The 22,075-nt window shown below is 39.7% G+C and overlaps 1 protein-coding gene across 6 annotated transcripts in view; it reads right to left on the reverse strand.

Annotated features, from left to right (window-relative positions):
- Positions 1–2,465: 2,465 nt before the first annotated feature.
- RICTOR (RPTOR independent companion of MTOR complex 2) overlaps positions 2,466–22,075 on the reverse strand; it is a 90,291-nt gene continuing 70,681 nt past the window's right edge. For 5 of the 6 annotated variants that reach the window (XM_044431584.1, XM_044431587.1, XM_044431586.1 and 2 more), the window contains 8 exons: positions 19,480–20,509; positions 17,653–17,833; positions 17,248–17,332; positions 16,265–16,498; positions 15,663–15,821; positions 14,126–14,249; positions 10,502–10,640; positions 2,466–10,239 (listed from right to left, as the gene is read on the reverse strand). In XM_044431584.1, the coding sequence (XP_044287519.1) occupies positions 10,165–10,239; positions 10,502–10,640; positions 14,126–14,249; positions 15,663–15,821; positions 16,265–16,498; positions 17,248–17,332; positions 17,653–17,833; positions 19,480–20,509 (2,027 nt within the window). In that variant the 3' untranslated portion in view covers positions 2,466–10,164. The remainder of the gene's footprint in view (positions 10,240–10,501; positions 10,641–14,125; positions 14,250–15,662; positions 15,822–16,264; positions 16,499–17,247; positions 17,333–17,652; positions 17,834–19,479; positions 20,510–22,075) is intronic. The other variant, XM_044431588.1, reaches the window with a different exon arrangement.

A 22,075-nucleotide genomic window follows, 5' to 3' on the forward strand; every position in this document is an offset into this window, starting at 1 on the left:
AGCAAATATCGGTTCCCTGCCAGCCTTACACTCTCAGGCAGAACCCCAGTGCAGGGCCGTCTTAACAACTTTATGGGCCCTGGGCAAAGCAGTGTGTACTGGGGCCCCTATGACAACTACAACTACTGTTAATTTTGGAAGTTTTCCAATTTTCCAAGGGTTAACATACACGGATTAGTATGGGGCCCACGGGCAAGTGCCCATCAGGCCCATGTGTTAAGATGGCCCTGCCCCAGTGGCATTACTGGAAAAAATAAGAGTGTACTTCATATAGTCTCTTCCAACTTCCAACTTAAGGTGGATGCAATATCTCAGGATCTGCAGCTGCCCATTGATTGACCCTCTTCCCATGGCTCTGGCCATTTGCTGACTTCCTAGCCTGCAGTGCTTTCTTGGCTTTGCTGTGGATTTGTTTGCATTTTAAAAAGTTGGAATGCCTCTCTTAAGACTGAGATACTCGCAATAAGAGCTTTATGCCGAAATATGCTTGCATGTTGTTCTGCCCTTTTTGCATTTAGACTGCCTTTCTACTGAAATGTGCCCCTTGAGATTTTCTGAAATGGCATTTGGCTATCAGGCTGAAAGAGATTCAGTGCCCCTGGGTCTAAGAGGAAAAGACCATTCAAAAGAGAACTTCAGTTCCCCAATCAAGAGCTGACCAACTGGTATTCCCTAGCTTGGGAGTTTATATAAAAGGGAACTTTCATTGGGTAACCCTCACAGCATGCATCAGAGAGAAATTGATGTATTTGTAAATTTTAGTTCAGTTCTCCATTTTCTGGATGTTAAATTCATTCGATCCAGTGTCCACATCAGCTTGTGAGTTCTACACAAAAAATATGCATTCCATGCATGTTTCACTAATATATGCACTTCTGTATACACTTTTTTCAAGCCATTTCCTCTTTTTCACTATTATTCAAGCTATTGTGTGCTTATTTTGATTACAGAACTGCACTGAAAAATATCAGGAGTGTGAATATTCTCTCACACACATATTTGTATGTATGTAAATAATATTACATTTAGTAGTTTGGGAAATGCAAATCATATAAATTTGCATTAAAATGCAAATGAACAAATTTCTGTCATTCCTAACGTCAAGCAGTGAGGATATCCATGCTAGAACCCCTTGAGCTCAGTAATGATAGGGGGCATGCCAGGAAATGTTCCATCTCATTGTGATCTCTGCTCCTCCCCACCTCCCAGAACTTCCCCTTACTCCTTGCCCAAGGTCACCTTTATGACCTTTGAGAAATGGGTCTTCCTGGGTTCCAAGCATAAACCACCAGCTTTGAGGTCAGAGTTCTGTCTCCAACCTTGATCCAGAGCACTGAGGTTGGAGCTGTCTCCAGCCTTGGATCTAAGAACCTGAAAAATATTCCCCCCACCCTCGCCCCAGATGCTGTCCTGTCTCCACAGGTTCTCTTTGTAAGGCCTACTTTACTTTAAAAGGACTTCAGGAGGCAGGTTCAATTCTATTTGCTGTACTTTATCAAGTTCTTCAAGTTTTAGTGGACTGACCATTTTAAAAGGTTTATTACCATGATGCTAACCAGAGGGCTGATTTTGGGATGGAAATGCAGAGAACCCCCCCACCCCACGAAAAAGAGATTGCTGTCAGTTCTACACAGTCTAATCATTATTATTTCTGCTCCCATCCATCCTACAGCTCATCAATACACAGACATTGAGTGCGGTACGCTCCTTAGTTTATTTAATGCACTATACCAAAAACCCCTAATAATGTTCAAAATCTTTTGACTCCAGAAATCAGTGGCTGAATTCTTTACTTTAAAAGAACAAAATTATTTCAGACAGCAGCCTTCAAGTACAAGAAAGTTTGTTTATCCAGACCACAAGCTTTTTCCTCAGGTTCCGCTTTCTCTCGTCAGGCAAAATACCAGAAATGAAGTATTTTCCCTGCTTGAGCCAGAAAAATGCCCCCTGGGCCCAGCATGAATCAAATTGGGTTTGTACATGTACATGTGAACATGTCCGTGTGGTGTGAAAATAGGGTGGTTATGCCTTTCCCACTTTGAAGATTTCCTGGGTTTACTTCTTGTTTATTCCTGGCCTAAAGACTCAGAATTTTTACACCACTACATATACTAGATCCAGATAAACAATTTTTCAGTGATAATTTCAGGAGTTCAACTCATACTCAGAGTGCAATGCCACGTAATGGGCAGAAAGAAAACTCCAGGTAGCTTTAAAACATGAAATACTTGAGAGAGAGAGGAGTATGCACCATGGGCTGGGGCAGGCTAATCTCCAGTTGTGCTGCTGTTGTGACTAGCTGGCACAAGGCTCTCAGTGGAAGTGCTGAGACATTGCTGATTATTGCCCCACGGATTTATCGCACAAATCTGCCGTGAGACTAGCCAGTCAGGTGTACAGGAAAGCATGCTGCATGGAGGGATACGATGAAACACGGACCTACATTCACTGGCAAGGCAACAGTATAAAGTTTAAGTCCATTTTATTAACAATGCATCCCTTTGATAAGATAATGCTTCAGGAGGCTTTTAATGTTTATAGACATGAACTGTACACACTATACAAAACAAAAATCCAAACCAAAAAAAGAAAAAAAGAAAAAAGAAAACAACAACAAAAAATCAGGTTGAGCAGAACCATTTTGGGACAAAGCCTCTTCAAAATTATACACAGCTCAATGAAATATTCATACAGAAAATATATAAATACTTTTTTTCTTTCTATGTTACAGGTATACAATATAAATCAGATTTCAATGTCCATTCAGTGACCTACAAACAATAGAACTTCCAAATATGTAGCAGCTTCTCAACTAATATATATATAAAAGAAAATGTGACCACATGGGGCAGGGAAAATGAGTCTTGAAGTTTCATGATCTCTTCCCCTCCTCAGAACAAGTAATTTACATCATCTCTAGTAGAACACATCATTTGGGTTAATGGCAGCCACTATTCAAAGCACATCTCTCCCCACCTCCCCAATTATGTCCACCCCAAGTTCTTGCATTTTGTGCTACTCTAACCTATGCAGTCGCAAAATGGCAAGTTACTTCTTTGTTTTTTGGCATAAATTATTTTTTCCACATTAAATAGTGTCTATTTTACAAGCAAGTCAAGCAAAGAAAAAGTGCAATTTTTGCATGCTGTGGCACTGCTATCCACTTATTTTACAAAAATAGTCAAAAGAAAAAACACATTCTTCAGTTTTTACTGAAAATTTAAAAAAAGGTTAACAAAAATATGTAGCAAATCTGGAGTTTTAAGAAAATCCATCTCAATAGTATCCTGAAATCAAAAATGGGCTATTATGATTTCTAGAAAAGGAGAGCTGCTAAGAGGTTTTCTACCATGTTCCCATCATCACTCATATACCCTTAGTCTTCACATAATAACAAGGTACAGTAACTGAAAAGTCTGTAAAGCACATGCCCATATACAGTGTCATGTTATTCTGTACATGAGGGCAAGCAGGAAGGTTAGATGGGGTTATTGCAGGAGGCAATCTCAAAAAGCATTCCTTTCCCTAGAATGGTGTAAAATGGGATTTACACACTCAAGGCAAGATTCCACTTAAATTAAGCACCTCTAAAAGTGGCTCACTTGGACTGGATCCTGCCCTCTACCTGAAACACATTCACTTGACAAGTGGGACATCAACTTTACAGAGACCCAGTTTGCATTATCACTGCAGTCCACCATGGCTTGTAAAGGGCAGATACTGCGGTTTGTCACATCATGTAAACCATGGACTTATGCAAGGATTCAATTACTCTTGCATCACCCTAGAAAGGGTCTGCAGGTGGCTTGTACTGATGTGCAAAGAGGCCCTTTATCTTCAAAAGGCCGCTGGAAAAAGCAGCAGATGATCATTTATAGGGTTGTCATCAAAAGTGCCTTCTTCCTTATACTATAGAGCAGGTTTTTTTTTAACCCTAGTGCCTTCCAGATCTACCTGGAGATGATGGATGTTGTAGTCCTGAAGAGCACTGGGTTGTGGAAGGTTGCTGTAAAGCACTGCTGATAGCAATCGTACCTGAAGGGCATTTTTGTTGACTCACAGATATATCAGAATATAGAGAAAGCAACTTCCGACTAGCCCTGTTCCAGTGTTCAGCCTGAATGCACGAAGGCACCAAGTGTGTAGAGGGACAGGCCTGCAATCTCCAGGTCCTGATGTGTGACTGCAAAGCCTAGGCGAGCTTTTATACTCGCTGAGCATGTCAGAAGCAGAAAGGACAGTGCCAATGCACCTACAAAGATTGGAGGCAGGGTAGGCCAAGCACACCCTCTCTCTTTTTCTCTTTCTCTCATACATCTGGCCCTTACATACTTCGTGCCTTCATTGTCTTGAGGTTGAATGCCTGAACATGGCTTGAGTCCATCCAATATCCTCATCTTCACACCAAAAACAGCATTTTAAAAGATGATGTTGAAATTCTATGGTATTTCAGTATGCGGTTTCCTAGCAAACAAAGTTAAGGGAAATGAAAACTAATGGCACTTATTTAATAAGAGCCTAAAAAAGGGAGTTATGAAAATGAATATTTTTCTTATTTTTTCAGGGCTATATCCTTTGGTCAAATGTCATTATAAATAATAATCTGGTTCACACAGAACAGCAGCAAATCCCACAATTTACCACAGGGCATTCTGAGCACACGCTAACTCCATTTTGCATATTCAACCTCTGATATGCTTAATTGGAATTTGCTCCTTGTCATCTAACCTGGATACCATGAGCTAAGCATCGGTTTAAAAATCCACAGCTAACTTGCAAGGAGCTGTTAGGTTAACTATGGGTTGTTTAACCCATTATTAACCTACAATGTGGAGAGCTGCAGATGGAGGGAAAGGTGGCAGAAATTGCCCTTTCTTTTCATGAAGAGAGGAGCATTTTGGAATGCAAGTCTATGTTCCTACGGATTTAAAATTAATTCTCTGCTCATTGAACCTCTAAGGTTCTTGAATCCTCTCTTAAAAGCAGGTTACTGCTATGTATACACCTAAGGGGTCCCCAAGTTCAACACTGGAGCTACTGAACTTGAGGAACAAATCTAACACAACAGAGCCTTATTACTATTTTAAATCACTAAATTCTCTTTCACAAAAAATAGAATTCTTTAATTTACATTTGGAACACACAGAATGTGATAATGATCCCTTTGGGACAGTCAAAATCCCCTGCCACCAACAAGAAAAAAAAATCTGGACAGGGTCTCTCTCTCTCTCTCTCTCTCTTTCACTCACTCACTCACTCACTCACTCACTCACTCTAAGGACATCCCCAAGATATAATCAAATGCTGCATACTGTGAGGATTACTTCTGAGCATTAAACTTATTTTTTTGTGAATTTACTTTGCCACATGGGGAGAATTCACACAGGGATTTCTGGAAAGACTAGGGTATCTTAAACCTATCACAAACAAACTTCCAGCCAAGCCTACAGTTCCCCATCCATCTGAATGGCAGCAGGGAACTACAGTGGGAGAAGCACAGCATGTACTGCCACATAAACCTAAAAGATGATGAAGTGCAGCACTTTCTCATTTGACATATGTCTTACTTTCAGGGGAAACTCCCTGAGCTTTTGGGCTTGGTGGTCACTGAACTATTCGTATGCCTGCATATTGTTTGATCTTCCAGAGCAAATGCACTCTTCTACCAGCTGTGACCAATCCACAGTAGCCAACTAGGAGCTCAATTAACTGTGTTTGCTCTGCATGTCCTTGGATTACAAGAACACAGGTTCTCAAATAAAAAAGCAGAATTCAGCCATTCAGATTAGGTCTCATGGGTCAAAAGATGTACAGGAGTGATGATCAAAGGAGATCTTACTGACTGGTCTTAGGTGGAACTTCCCCAATGAGTAATCTCAATACAAAACATACAAGTTCCCATCCAAGTGTCAGGTTCCAGAATATCATTTATCTATTCCATTAAATTAAGCAAAAATGGCATGTGAAAAGAATTCAGTTCTGATTATTACATTTTCTACACCAAGGTAGCAGCATGTCACCTCCAGCTGTTTTGTGGCCTCTGCTGCCTCTCAAACTGAGATTGCTACATTATCCTTTTAAAACAAGGCATGCCTTGTTTTAATGGCAATTATTTCCCAGTAGTAGCAAGAGCGGCATGCAGTTCCAGATGGGTAGAAATAGGTTCCCAAACCCTTCAAAGCTGCCCACCTCTGCTCTACACATTTAAAATCTGTTGAGTTACACACAAGCATGCGTACACACGCTTGCGCGCGCGCGCGCGCACACACACACACACACACACAGAGGGGGGAGGGAGTGGGGGGGAAGCCCTTCCAGAGCCATATTCTGGATGGAAGCTGGAGTTCTTGGTGTTTAAAAAAGAGTGACAAATCAGTTTTGCATTGCTGTCTGAATGAATGGCTATACAAATTACTACCTCAGTTTTCTTTTTAATTTTCCCTTCACTAAAAGCTGTAGTCAGAAAGTGTAACCATCTGGAGATTCTTTTATTAGGATACATAAAAAAGAATATACCCACATCTACTTTTGCCTTGAAAACAAAAATATAAACTACAGAGTTAATGGATTAACTCCACCAGAATTAATAATCTAAATACCTTATTATTCTATCCTAAATGAGGTAGTGTTGATCAGCTTTTTCTGCTTCTGCTGGGAATACTACATTAGTCCTTTGGAGTTTATACCACTATTTGGTCTACAGTGGCTTTTATTTTGGTTTTGCAAAGGAGTTGCATTAAAGACCAAAAGATCCCTCTGTAAATACTGATGGATGTGAATGAATTCTCTACGGTTACAGCAGCTGAAGCCCTTTCTTTTATCTCTTCCCCCAAATTTCAAAAAGTCTTCAAGGCTCGAGAGAGCTAAATCCTGTTGAAAGCCCCCATTCATGGCCCTCCTGGTGTTCCAGAAATTATACAAAATGATAGCAAAAGCACATTGCCAAAGCTGTAGGAAGGGAAGAAACAGCCCACTGGGTTCTGACTTGCTACTTAACCTTCCTGAATTATCTCTGCTGCCACTCCAAACAGAGGGCTTTATTCCACAGTTTGGGGGGGGGGGAGAAAGAACTGGAAAAATGGGGAGAACTGACATTAGGAGCACTACAGTCCCTTCAGCTTTCTAATTGAAAAGTTCAAAAAGTATCAAACTAAAGGAAAATAATCTTTTTTAAGGTATTAAAAATAAAAACATAATAGGCGTGGTCATATGGAAAGGAAGCTCCTAGTCAGAGAGGTGTTGACAAGCACAAAGGTAGGAAGGTCACCATTTCTAAAAACCCACAGCCTGTAATGTTCCTTTAGGAGTATTTATTCCCAAATAGTGAGTTAAAATAATAGCAGTTATCACAAGAAGAACATTTTAGAGATAAGTCTGATGGCAGCTGTCTGTATTATCTCTGCTCCAATATATGGGGAATACTGTAGCAATCTACCCAAATAATTTGGAGAAGACCAGACTGATGCAAATGAGTAAGCTGGTTATCTGCCACTCGTGTCCCAAAATGTGATGAAGCAGTATTAAGAGATAATGTAAACTCCTGCTTGGAGGTAGAAGGTATTTAGAGCTAGAAAGTTAAGAAGAAGATGGAGATATTTTACTAATAACTGGCTAGGGGTTTTGTGTTAGCATTTCACATCATGTCTATGACAGCCTGTGGAAAAGTCTGGTTTGTGGACTCTTATCTGCTGGAAGATCTGTCCTGGAAATCTGGAAAACTCACCATCTGGAAAAATTCACTATTCTCCAGAAAGGAATCTGTAGCAAGAATAATACATGTTAATTTTTATTTTCTAAAGGAACCTTCTTTTGGATCTTTTACAGATGTAAGGAGCTAATAAGGTGATAAGGAAAGGAATTTGGTTAAAGGTTTAGAAACTACTTTCATTTCCAACTCCCAGTAGGAAATGTTTCTCAGAAAGGTATCCAACCTCACAGGTCCTGAACCTGTTCACCTCAGAGGGGTACAGTTATTAGACTGATTAGAAATTCTTTGCTTCACACAGGTGGGCAGAGAATTGAGGAGCAGGGGTGCTCCACTGTCTGATGAAGCAGAGTAACTGAAGGCTCTGAGGCTCTGCAAGGTATGTAAAAATAAACTCAAGAGCAGACCTCTGACCATTTGGAGGAGGTAGGGGTAGACTGCCCTAGCTAAATCTCATTTACAGGTAACAATGAATTGGCTGTGGGTGGAGTTTACTCACAATTGATTTGCAGATAAACTCTTTCTATACCTCTCTTAGAGGCTTAGAGTGTGATGCTGGAAAAGGACTGGAGATAGCAACTGTGGGAGAAAACAGCACAGATTCACCCACTGTACACTCATGGTTTTCAGACCTCAGGAACAAATTGGTGGAGGATTGACTTAGCCTTCCATCTACTAGGCAAAGAAAGGGCAAGGAGCCTAGGCAAAGAGGAGACTCAGGAGAAACCACAAAATGAAGTTGTTCTGCTTGGGAAAAGGAAGACTGCTTCAAGTATTTGGCAGTCTTCTGTTGAGACAAACATTTGTGTGGGACCCAAAGAAATATTCCTAAAGGTGTCTTTTCCTTTATTATTATTTTTTTCACCTACCTTCTTTCTAGGAACTGTGGAGCAAAAACATTTTAGGTGTGGCAGTAGGGATAAATTAGACACAGTTTTCATACAACAAAAAGAATAACGTTACATGCCTCTATGAACAAATTCTACCATAAATATATTTCTTAGCACATGTACTGAGCTCAGATAAGGGATATGAAAAATTGAGCTAATTCCACTTTGTCAAGCAAATCCTTGCATTATTATTATTTTTTAAAGAGAGTGGGAAGGTAAAAGTGAATGGAAATATTCTTCTCAGTACAGTCCAGCTGAACTATTTTTACACACCAGAAATTATGGAGCAACCTCAGTCCACTACAGCTTTTGTAAAGAAAGTGACTGGGAAATTGTATGTACAAGTTTGCATATATCAGTTATTTGTTTCCTGGGGGTGCTTTTAGTATGGGGTCAAGATGCATTTGTTTCAAGTCCGTACTTAGATAAATTTTAGAATCTTACTAAGGGTGTGGGGGAACTGACCTATGCCTTATCACCATACATAAGTTGTGCAAAGTTCTCTGAAAGAACTCTGGATTAAAGCAAAATAGCGTTCACTTCAACATTACATGTTTAAGGCTTTTCACTACAATTACCAGTATTATCCTGCAATTAACCATCCACATGTATGATTGAAGCAAAAAGATAAAAAATTTAAAGCCATGGAATGTAGAAATTAATGTTTTTGTATCCTTCCTGATCAAAAGCAGCAATAGGAATATATTTTCTAGTTTTACTTGATAAAAGTACGCACCCTTATCTGACAGAAGTCATGCTTGTTATACATCTAGACAACCAATTTCCATACTAGATGAGCATTAATGTAGAAAACCCCACCAAAAATACATGCATTATATGTACAGAGAAAATCTGATTCTAGGGGACTGATAAGTGATTTGTTCATTTAAAATCAAACTGTAGTGAAATTCCTTAACTGGTTCAGTTAATGCATCATTACATATGACTGCAACAAAACTATTAACAAGTATGCTTGCTATTTTAACAATAAAATAACTTAAGACTGCCCCAAGTTACTAAGGATTCTCTGTCACCAAGATCAGAAATTTCCCAAGTAGTGTTTCACAAAAATTAAGAAAAAGATTCATTGAAGGCCCGTAATTAATCCCCCAACGTCCACTGTTAGCGCATGCTCCATTGATGACAATAGGATACAGCCTAAGATACCCTGACTTCATTCAGGATGACCAAGCAAGGCATCACTCTTTGTCCAGAATGGAAGTCAAAGTCAACCATGTAAAACCATGTCCCTGCACACTTGTCTTCTGTTATTATAACTCTGCATTTAAAAATAATTGAAATGAAAACCTGCGCAAGTGTTTGGTGCTTGGTTCTTCTTGCATATCTTGGTAATTGTTACTTTCATTTAACAACTCCCCATAGAGCTCAGACAGCTGGGGAACCAAGTTCCACTGAGGGAAGGTTCTGCAGCCCAGACTCCAATTGCATGTACCCTGAACTCTGGGAATAATTCAGCAGATGATGCTTCTCTCTTCACTGTCCAGTCAGTTACAAGTTATCCAAGGCTACCAGCAACTTCACTGTTAGCAGACCATGGAAAATAAGAGGTCAGGATTCTGTTGATGGGTTAACTGTTTGCTGATTTGCTGGTGCTGCTAGAACAGCTTCTGCTTCTTCATGCATCTAGAAGAAAAATATAGTTAAACAGGAGAGATGTATGGATTTCATTATTCTGTCTGCTCTGTATGGGTTGTCAGACATCTTCTCTTCCTTTGTCTGCTCACTGACAGAATCTGATTTTTTAATGGCTCTATGTGAATTTGTTCTAAATTTATACTAATGTGCAAGTGTGTGCTTCTACTACAGAATGTTCAAGATAATTTATACTGGGACACCTACCCAGATGAAGCCTGTCACAGCATTACTGGATTTTACTTCAGCTCACCTGTAAAAACTGTACATCTTGAAAGAGCTCTTGTATGAACCGTCGGGATGGTAATCGAAACGTGCAATGAGCTAGCAAGTAGGACACTTCAGAATAAAGGCATATATCATCAAATGCTTGGGGAAACTTTTCTTTAATTCTAGTCAGAAAAAAGAAAGCAATTTATTGTCTATCATAAATGACTGTTACAACAATTACAGCATACGCCTTTAGGGAAGAAAACTGACGTACCATGCAAACCTGTGAAGGGGACACCTAAGGAAATAATTATCTGAAGTACAAGAGGAAGAAAAAAGTACAGAATGAACCAGCAAATACAGAACAAAAAAAAGCATGAAATGATAAAGGACACATTCTCACAACCACTGCAGCACTTGTGACATGAGCAAGAGATGCTCAAACCCTTGTTAAAAGGTGCTGGATTCAAACATTATGTTTATTGGTAGTGAGTGACAAAAGCAGATGTGGAAATAGCTGAAGATGTAGATTGCATGGATGTGTGGATCTTACCAGAGATGTAATCTTTTGAAAAATGTTGAAGTCATTGGAAAAAAAGATATTTTCCCAGTGAGTTTCAGGGGAAAAAAACAGAAATTTTGGGATTTTTTTTTTTAATGCAGCATTTATTGTTTCAGGGTCTTTAACAGATGCCAAGTTATTTTGTTATCTTTAAACCATAAAATGTATCATATACAGATTGGTTTTCTTATAGAATTAATATTATTTTTTTAAAAAAACCTGGAAAGTACTCAATACATTTGGAATTACTGTCTGAAAAAATAAATGGTTAAAATATATCAAACATGGTAATTTTATGAGGAAATCAGGTGATTTGTAATATGGTTTAGGATCCTCAGGATGTTCCTGAAATACCACCATCCTACACACAAGAAGAAAAGGGCCCAAAGGAAAACTGGTGTACAGTATCTGTTCCTTTTTGAGAAGAGTAAGTTGAGGAGCAATTTGGGTTAATCCGGCACAAAGAATAAGCGACTGAGGTCTTATTTAACTGGGGATCTTTCTTACTTATTGGGAATGGCAACTAACTATATTTAATAGTCCATCCCTATGCCGTAAGAACTAGCTTGCCAAATTTCTTTCATGGATCAAGAGTATTCATCTTGATAGCAGCAACTGACATGTTTATAGCTGAGGCAGTATCTCCTTACTCTGAAGTTTGATGGGAACTGTATTAAAAAGTGGCCGATGAGCCACACAGATCCAAGCCTCACATTGTTTTGTTGCATGTGATAGTGGAACAGAAAACATTCTCATATATTTATTTTAGACTGCAGAGTCTCTTGCATTGGGCAAACTGGACTTGGCCTACCCAATCCCCCCCCAAAAAGAAAAAAATCTTGCATTAATTAATCAGGTGAATATTTTTGTGTGCCTTAGGCCTAGGCACTGACTCACTAATCTGGTTTTCTTTTGGTTGTCCAGTTCCATGGCTTCTCTGCCATGGCTGAATCTTTACTTTCAAGCTGGCTTTTCATTCAGGCTTTTTGCTCTGGCAAGGGGGAAGAGGGCTGCAGACATCACACTCAGATGACAAGGCTCTCTGGTTCCAGTTTCCTTAGTACAGTTTCACTGTGGGGTTTCTATTCCCTGAGAAATATTAAAGTTGTCAGCTGAGGCTGTTAGCAGTTGTAGAACAGCGGGCCTTGAGATGGGCTAGCCCCTTGGATACCGCTTGGATCCCAATTCAATTGGCTGCCTTCTCTTTTAGGGAAGGGCCATAGGGCAGCCAACTGCCATGTTAGGAAGAAACTTCTTGCAGAGTTATTTTTCAGAAAAAAACAACCCTGACACCTACCCCTTGTTCTACGGGTTTTTCATACCATGATGGAATGTTGCATAGGGTTGGGATGAACCCTAGAGGAAACCATCCCTTTATCTAGTGTTCACGGACTTCCTATCATGCTTGGCCCAGACTTGCAAAGCAAGCCAAGCTGAGAGGAAGTCTGCAAATGCTCGTGGAAAGAAGGCTGCACAACTAGCAACCTTCTCCCACGTCAAGCGCAGCATCCCACAGGCTGGTGCATGTGGCACAGAAGGATGCTGCTAGCAGTCCTTCAGGGCTTGCCAGGAACAGAGCCCCACATGGCTGCTGAGCAGGCAGTGTCCCTCTTTCATCCTACATGCAGCAGCCATTTAGCACAGCAGAGGGACATAAGTGCCCTGGGTGTGCTTGCCAGGAACTGAGACTCCGGGGCACTGCAAGGCACACTGGAATCCAGGGATCTGAGCCCAGGGAATCCAACAGATCCCCACCCCTAAATGGATTCCTCACAGATGCTAATGTCATGTCATCTGAACCCAGAAGAACTATTTTATTGTGTGCTCCACGGACCAGCTAGTGAGCTGCTTGGCAAGAAGAACAAAAACCTCTATTCCTCTTTCCAAACTTCTCCATGTGGCTACCAGTACCAAAGCCAAGCTGCATTTGAGAGTGATTATCACTAACCCACCACTGTTTTCCCCTTTTATCAGAACACTGGGTTCTGAAAATCTCTTTTCAGAAGAATTTTTCTCCAGAAGGCGAGATAATTGTTTTCCTTATTATTACTATTACTTTTGTTTATATTTTACAAACGTTCTTTATGGCTGTCCCACATGAGCAGTGTTGTCTGGTCAATTTCCTCGTCAGCTGTTAAAGGAGCAGAAAAAGCAGAACAGGTAGCAGACAAAGCAATTGACAAGTTGGAACTGCACACAGGCTACATAATTTGTGCAGAATTAATAGGGACAAATTGCCAGTTGTAAAATGAAGTAACACTGTAAAGGGGGAAAAGGTGACAAAAGAAGGTGCACCAAAAAGTGACAATATCTCCCATTCAGCAGTGTGATCCTCTCCATTTTTAGTGTTGCACTACAGTTCTCAGTGCCCTTCATCTTTTCAACCATTTCCTGAGGTTCTAGCTGCTCCAGAACCAGAAAATAGTAACTTCTCACTTTTTTGCACAATTCTTTTTTGTAGCAGTTACTGCAGGTACACACATTTCAACTCCATTTCTTTCCTAGCTACTGTATTTGCATATATTCCTGAATTCATTTGTCATTTCAGAACTCTCAGGAAATCACAGCAGTAACTAAGCAATAAGAGCATCAAAGCTCTAAGACAGGGCTCAACTACTGAAATGGTTATTGCTAAATAATTTATTGCTTACCTCTAGAATCCTGGATAGCAAATAACTTTGTTGGGGTTATAGGAAAGAAAAGGGGTGAAAGTTGGCTGATGGGCCATGACTTTAACAAAGATCCAAAGGGTTCCTGCACCCTTCAAAACTGCCAGCTGCTCTGGACTGGCAAGTAAGAAAAGTAAGGTATTCTGCATTCCTCCAAGGTCACATATAACCTATAACAACACTCTGCTGTTAATCTAAGTTTTTGGAATATATCCTTTCTAACATATTCCTACTGTATCCTCTTGTGCATACGGCAAAGCAGCAGAAGATTTGATAATGCCAAGAGCTCACCCATATCTGCTCTTTCCCATAACATTTTGAAGCTAGTCAGTGTAACACCTGCCGCACTTTCCCCTGCCTTCCTTATCCAAGGTCAACAGGTATACTGACTACTTGTAGAAAACTAGAAACAAAGCAAGAAGAGAGCATTACTTACGTCAAGAGACCTGTTTCATGACCTTTAGTTCCTACTGAACTACTCAAGTTGATCACTAATCGCAAGACTTCTTTTCTCAGTAGAATGCGGCATACTGGAGTATCGTCTGGAATTGACTTTACGCCTTGGGAAAAATAAATTTGGCAGTATGTAAACCTGATATGGTATTAGATTAAAATCAAGGGGCAATCTGACAAAGCCTGTCATCTGTGGAATGCGCTCCCCAGAGAGGTCTGCCTGGCGCCGTCATTATTTGTTTTTTGGTGCAAGGCTAAGACTTTTTTATTTAAACAATATTTTAACAATGCTATATAGGTTTTAATTGTGCAGCCAGGGTGTTTCTGGGTTTTTAAATGTATTATGTTAATTTATTTATGTGAGCTGTCCCAAGGCTATAAGAGATGGGATGGCACACAAAAATTCTAAATAAAAAATAAATATTGTTTTTTAAACAAAGCCCAAAAAATTGTTCAGAGGTTAATTCCTCTCCTCATCCCTGTGAATGGGTTCAGTATCTAGGGATAACTAATACTGATTCAACTGGTTTGGTGTTCATTTTCATTCATAGAAAGCAAGGAGGTAAGGAATGCGAGCTCAAAGCCCCATTCCAGAAGGGAGGGGTTTTGGGGAAGGAGAGAAGGAGCAGGCTGGTGAATGAGTAAAGCCTGAATTGTCCCAGCAGGACACACATCAACTGCGCAGCAAATATACTGGTGCAATTTTGGCCACACTTTAATGTTACATGCTCTCAACATCTCAGAGTTATGGCGACTCCCTGAATGCCTCCAAAATGCCCTGTCCTTGACAGTCCTGCTCAGCTCTTGTAAACTCCAGGCTCTGGCTTTATGGAGTCGATAATCATTTATATTTGGCCTTCCTCTTCTTCTGCATTTGATTTCTCCTAGCATTATTGTCTTCTCGTCTGTGTCTTGCCTTCTTTGTAAGGCAGTACACTAGAAGGTAAAAAATCGCCAGTAGGCTTAGGGGAAGAGCATGTACAACTGGTCTAATACTACTTCTGTGTAAAATGTTCACATTCAGGTGCAGGTATCTTTCATTCTTATAACAGTATCCAACCTTCCAACAATATTCAGAGAATTCAAAGACAATCCCACTGAATGTACATGTGCTACCTGAAAGCCTCTGAACTTGGGAGTTTTATGACAATTCTCTGCCAAGTGGAGAAAACTGAGGTGATTATCATCACCTCCTTATTCATCCCACTCTGCAAAGCCAATTAGATGGCCAGTTTCAGCCATCTAGTTGCAGTCCTTCAAACACAAGAGCAATGGAGGCTAAAGCACTGCCAGGGTACCTCGCATTCTGGTGGCATCAGTTTATTTCCCTTCCCCTAGCCTGCTCCCTTTTTTCTCTTTACTAAGGTCATTTTTCCAGCCTTAGAGAAGCAGCTGACATGGATCTTTCTGTGCTGGTTGTGGGGACTGGGAGGGAAAGGAAATCTGAAGATGCAATCTAGGAACCATAGGATTGCTCTCTTAGAATTGCAACATGAAATGCTTATGATAAAGTCACTTACCTATGACAAGCTCTGTACTCTTGGTGCTACTAGCTGATCCATGCGATGCAGCATCACTACATCCTGAAATCCCAGAAAACTTTGAGGAATGGGAAACTACATCCAAGTGATTATGCATGGTCTTTCCACACCAGTCAGAATAAGGAATGTCTGAAAATTCTAATAAATTTGGATACAAGGCATATGGGGATGGTTTATACAGGAGAAGAAAATATGTAAGTCACAAAATTGAGTAAATTAGAAATTAGAATGGCAAACACAAAGAAGATCCAAGTGAATGTGGGGTACTGTTTTATAAACATGACTGGCAAAAGAAAATTATTTTAATGTAATTAATTTCAGATACAGGTACTATGTACAACTACTGGCTCAGTAAACAATCAGAAAAATGTTAGTTTCAATAGCAGTGGGCACATTTAATTTGAATATAGGTACTTAGATCTTATAGCTATTAAACACATTCTGGAACTGTGTTTGATGAAGTACCAGAGGCAAGATGTAAACCACAAAAGGCCTCCATCATCTAACCTGCCATATATGAACAGGAACCACAAGACAGGGACCGAGGAATTATCAGGTGTAGGAAACCTAGCTGTATTCACCTGTGTGACTATATGCCGAGTTCTCTTTGTTATTATGCTGATAGCCCAGGATGTATGTGCAGACACAATAAAGGCAATTATCTTCAGTGTGCTCTTGGAGTCCAGTGTCTTCCATATTTTCTAGGAACTGAGAAGCATCTGAACGACTTGTGTTCATAATCTCTGTAAGACTGATCTGTTGACGAAGCATCTGAAACGGACTCTTTACAATCTCAGTAGAACCAGATGGCAAACCTGGAAATACATCAAATTAAGCAACAGCAAAAGGAATGCAATGAAGAATGCCAGTTGGTACTCAACTATAAGCAATAACATTTTTGGAATTGTTTTATTTCTTGAATATTCATTAGCAGAAATTAATATTAATACATTTCACTTGACCAACTAAAATATACTATCACTGAATAAACAAACAATGGTCAAATATAAACATGTGACAATGAAGAGTTTTGCTTTACATGTCTTCTCCATTTTCACCACCAAAAAAGAAGCAATTCTAGATCTACTGAAATCATTAACAGAACAATTGTAGGTGATGCAGAAATCTGAGAAGAAACAAAAAAATTAAGAATCTTGTGTAGAAATGTCCTACCACATTACAATTCTGTCATTTCCCCATGCCTCATATTTTCTGTACAACACATGGATGGCTTCACTTTATTTTATTTCATTACTTGTTTAATAAAGGAAAGGGTTCTTCCTGGCACAAATCACTGCACAGTTTGAGGCCATTCTTACAAGTAAGAAACTTAACATCTTCCAAAAGAACGGTAGATGGAAAACTTAGCACTGGTAGGAAGCAGCAATGTAAGTCAGCCTTCTCAACTATGGCCCTCCATATGTTTTGGTCATTAACTCCTATCAGCACTCAGCTAGCATAGTCAACAGTCAGGAATGCTGAGAATTGGGATCCAAAACATCTAGAAGGCAGCAGGTTGGAGAGGAATCATGTTACCCAAAACTAAGTGTAAAAGAAACGGTACCTCCAGCTTCTTGGGAAAAGACTCGAGCACTTCGTTCATCAAATGAAGGCATAGTTTTTTTCTGGAAATAAGGAGTTTCCTTTACCTGAAATATTTCAGATTAAAAAATTATGCAGATGACTGCTTATGAATATAACAAGTCCTTTCTACTACTTGTAAACATATGAATTTTGGAACTGTAGCTAACATTAAGGGATCTTTAAAAATGCTATTAAGGATGTTCCATATTGCTGTCAGTTAAGCAAATTATACCACGCTCACCCCTTCACAGTGTCATGCAGTACATGTGACAAAGAATAAAAAATAAGAGTTTCAGGCAGAGTTGCATAGGAACAATTCATCTGATATGATAACTTCCTTTACATAAATGTGCAGTCACGTATAATAAAAACAGTGCATATATACCTGGAATATTTCATTGATATCAACTGGGAGAGCAAGTCCAATGTAATCATCTGAGCTACCATAAGTAGCATTGGATACCATGGAACGAACAGAAGAAGAGCGCTGAAGTGTGTTTTGGTTAATAGGACTTAATAAATCCTCTTTATCTAAAGATGATGCATAACTTAAAGCTCTCATGAACCTGTAACAAATATAAGGATTCAGTGGATGTGCATGTTCAAAGTAATTGCCTGACTGTACAACAACGGCCACAATGTTTTTCAAGCATGGCATACACAGTCAGCCTCTTAGGGAAGTATTCAATAGAAATGCTGTAACACCGCCCCCCCCCCCCAGGTTTCATTTTGTCCATGGAACAAACTACAAGTGTGACAGGAACTAGAAATGAACAAAAAGACTTGTTTCTAGAACAGGCCAGGCCAGCAGAACTCCCTTCCACAAGTTCCACTGACCTGCTCCATCCCAGAAACAAGAGTTTCTGCTCTTTCTAGCTGCATTATGAAATGTCAGTTTGCTGGATCCCAAAAGCACATGCCCTCAGTATATTATCTACTCAAGGGTGATTCAAGGAAACATTGTTTAAAGCAAGAGAGATATGCATGGTTAAAACATTGCAACTGGGTGCTGTTTTCAAGAAGTTCAGTTCTGACTCAGATTTGTATTTCTTATTTCTATGGCTCTGTTTCAGTTCCAAGCTGAAGTTTAAAAATGGTTAAGATGACTGCTTCAGCTATTCTGAATCAGTTCAGATATATCCCAAAAGAATTTCCTGACAACCTGATTTACAGTGCTTTTGCAGAAGTACCCAGACACTCCCTGCCTTTGACTTTTGCACATTTCGTTGTATAACTTCTTGGAACGGGAATGGATTCAACAAGCACTGTTACTACTTGCTGTACAAAAGATACTTAACACTGTGAATGTGCAAAATTGTTCCAGTGGCACAAACATTAAGTAAACAGAAGCAACCAGAACAAACCATCACAGGCAGCTAGCCATGATAGGTTTATGTTGTCTGAACCTGGCGCATCAGCAACGTTTCCAAAGAATTCACCCAGAGAAAAATGCTTAATGGAATGCAGACTTATGCTAGCAAAATCCACTGTCTATTAATTTATAAAAGTTTAATTCTGAGCATGTTTGTAAAGAGCACCACATGACTCCTAACATTATTAAAACTGAAAAGCCTATCCGCTTATTATTTGTTCTACTTTTCCCACATTTTTCTTTTATCCCTTCCTCTTTTAAATGGTGCCCTGACATGTAGGAGCAACTGTGGGGTGTTCTAAGAGCTCCCAACTTTATTTTACCTAATCTCCCCCACCACTCATTTTTCTTCTTCTGTTCTAATTTTAATGATTGCTCTGCACTTCGAATCATGAAGTTACTTACTTGCTGGAGAGCAAAAACGAGCGGGTTCAAACACATTTTATTATGTTGTTTTGTGGGTCACCCTCTCTTCTTATTTAAACCTGTTAAGTCTGAAATTACTTGCCTTATTTTATAGTTTTCTGTGCAGCAGGTTGCTGATGGAACAAGAAACACAAATCCAAGAGAGCTCTTCTGTGCTGTTCTATGGGTCAGCAACCTGCTCCCTGCATCCTGTCCTTGAACTTTTGAGCTTTAACTTTAGGTGTGATAGCTTAGCTGTGCAGCAGACCCCTTGATTCTACTTAGTTACTCCTATGGTGATGCTCGTAGGCAGCTTGTCCTACCCTCTGCCCACCAGCCACCTCTAACAACTGGAATCATGAAATATGCCTTTCCCCTTTCACCACTGCATGAGAACAAATTGCAGCATGGCTTTGAAGAAAAAAAAGGCATTACCTGTTTGGTGTAAGTCGAGAGTCCAGACTACCAGACTTCATAGTAATTGTGTCTGTGAAGAGGACGTCCTTTGCTGGAGAAGCCAGGGCTTCTGAATGTGACAAAGATGGATGCATCCTTTGCTGTTGCAAGCGTTTTAGTGTTGCATACCCAAAGGCATCTCGAGAACTGGTATAGCTGAAGTTATAGTCAGCCAAGCTTTTAATAGTAGCAAGTGATGGAGCTTTTAATGACTGTGCTCGCCGAGGAAGGGTATGTGAGGACCCTGGTGGTACCAGGGAGACGGAATTTGATTTTGAGAGAGGGAGGTGGTTAGACTGTGGGGTTGAACACTGGATGGTTTTAACTGTCTTGGCACTCACCACAGTACTTAAGCTTCCGCAATCTGTGTCTATATTTGCAGTGTCCACTCCCACTGTTTCCCTTGAAGGGCTTGAACTCATGGAACTTATGCCACTTGTTGTGGTATCCGTATTGAAACTCAAGCTACGACTTTTGAAGTTGGTCTGTGTGGAAACTTCTCCTATGAGCCTTTCTCGGCTGGTGTTTTCCCTGTGATTTTCATGGACGAGGCTTTTTGGCAGCTTGAGGTCATTTTCACCAATACTTGGAGTGCTATCCGCATCTTCACTGTGCCTGCTTCCAACAAATGATGTTTCTAGTTTCAGAGTGTGAATTTTAGGCACTCGAAATACTGGGGTGAAATCATCCCCCCGTGTAAAATCCATGCTACTGGAAGGCTCGGTTACAGTACGATTTCGTCTCAAGCCCATCTTGCTCTCTGAGGAGGACAGCTTGCCACCTTTAGGATCACTGCTACTCCTGTGCTTTTTATTAGGTAAAGTAAGAGAATTTAAGATGCGATTCTTCACAAGCCTGCTGGAAGAGAAAAAGGGGAAGGGATTGCGATCCTTATCCTTCAAGGACCCAGCTCGGTCATGGGGAATCTGTTCTGCGTCTTCAGAGATATTTAGGAAAAATGTGCTAGTGGAGGTGCTGCCAACTCTGTCATCTTCCAAAATGAACATGCCTGAAATTAAAAGAAATACTTGCATTGCTGAAACACTTATGACTGATGAAAAACAGAATTTGAAATTAGTTATCCAAAGGCATTCGGTTGGACCCAGATTTAATCATGTTTATAAAAGACCCACTGCACCCTCAGTGTTGAGTGTCTTCAGTATATCTAGTGGTAACAGTGTCAAAAAGTGGAACTGCCAAAGACTTCTGAAAAGTCAAAGGGTGTGTGTTGAATATTTCTGCAAGACACTGTAACCTACTACATGTTAAGTAAATTAGACATATTCCCTAACATAATTTAAAATCTGAAGGATACTACATTCCCCTACCATTAAAGGTAAATATTAAAAAGTATTTCTTTACAAAGCAATTTTATTTTGTCATATATACACTTTGCCTGGAACAATAACTTAAAAAAACAATTTTAAACATTATTGGCAGCTTGCAACCCTAAATCTGATCTCAGCAACAGTATGGAATAATTGAGCAAATATCAAGTGATATTTCAATAGCAATTAGATATGGGATTTTCTTCAGTAATTCAAACTCCAGAGATGCATAGTGACTGGACAGGTTAGAAATATCACAAACAAACAAACTTTCATGTACAGTGTTCCATGTTCTCATCTTAACAAGCATGCCAGGTTCAGACTAGATCAAAAAGCAGGTACAGCATTAGCAGCTCTATTAAAGCTTTTAAAAGTACACTGATCTGGACAGGGACAGTGGCATTGGCTAAAACATCTTCCATAGCAGGATCCTGATCAGGATATCACACACACACCTGCAATTTGCTTTTTAAAATAACTGCTAATTACATACCTTGTATAATTTGGACTCCCTTTGCCTTGCAAGTGCTAGTGACATAGCTAGAGTAACTCTGTTAGCACTGGCATTGCAGCAGCACTGAATACTCCCTTGAATTTGTTTCATAATCAGGGTTTATTTTGCGAAATATCTTTCTCATGTATAGGCTAGGGTAATTTCAACTGTTATGTCTTCATTATAGCAATACATTTCCCTCCTATTCTAGTTGTCAGCCTAATTATTTTCTTGATGCTCTTCTAGGCCTACTTTCCAACCTCCTAATCACTTCCCTAACTCTTCTCTTTAATGAGGTAATACTCAAACAGTCTGATTACATGCTTTTTATATTTACAATATCAAACTTAGATTAGCATTTCCAGCTTTCATGTAAGAAACAACAACATTCTAGAGCTGATAGAGTCTAAAACTCCTGGAGGGGCCCAAGTTAAGAAATGCTTTAAGAGTAGAAAGGTAATACTGTTCCAAAAGACTAGGAAAGAGATACTGGACACATTCGCACTTCATTTTATATCAGGAATCCTAGTTAATAAATCACAATGTGGATGAACTACATGCCAGTGAGGAAATGTAGATGAGGATCTACTGGAAGAGAATGATTGATTGATTGACTGATTATTTATTTATTTATAGTTTTTGTATGCTGTCCCCTTGCTATATAGCCTCGGGACGGCTCACAGAAATAAATTCAGAAATAAACCAGTAGATTAAGATCTACTGGTAGATCTCTAGATGATTTCCAGTTGATCAG

Source organism: Varanus komodoensis, unplaced genomic scaffold, assembly GCF_004798865.1.
Source record: "Varanus komodoensis strain SLA01 unplaced genomic scaffold, ASM479886v1 scaffold22, whole genome shotgun sequence".
Lineage (NCBI taxonomy): Eukaryota > Metazoa > Chordata > Lepidosauria > Squamata > Varanidae > Varanus > Varanus komodoensis.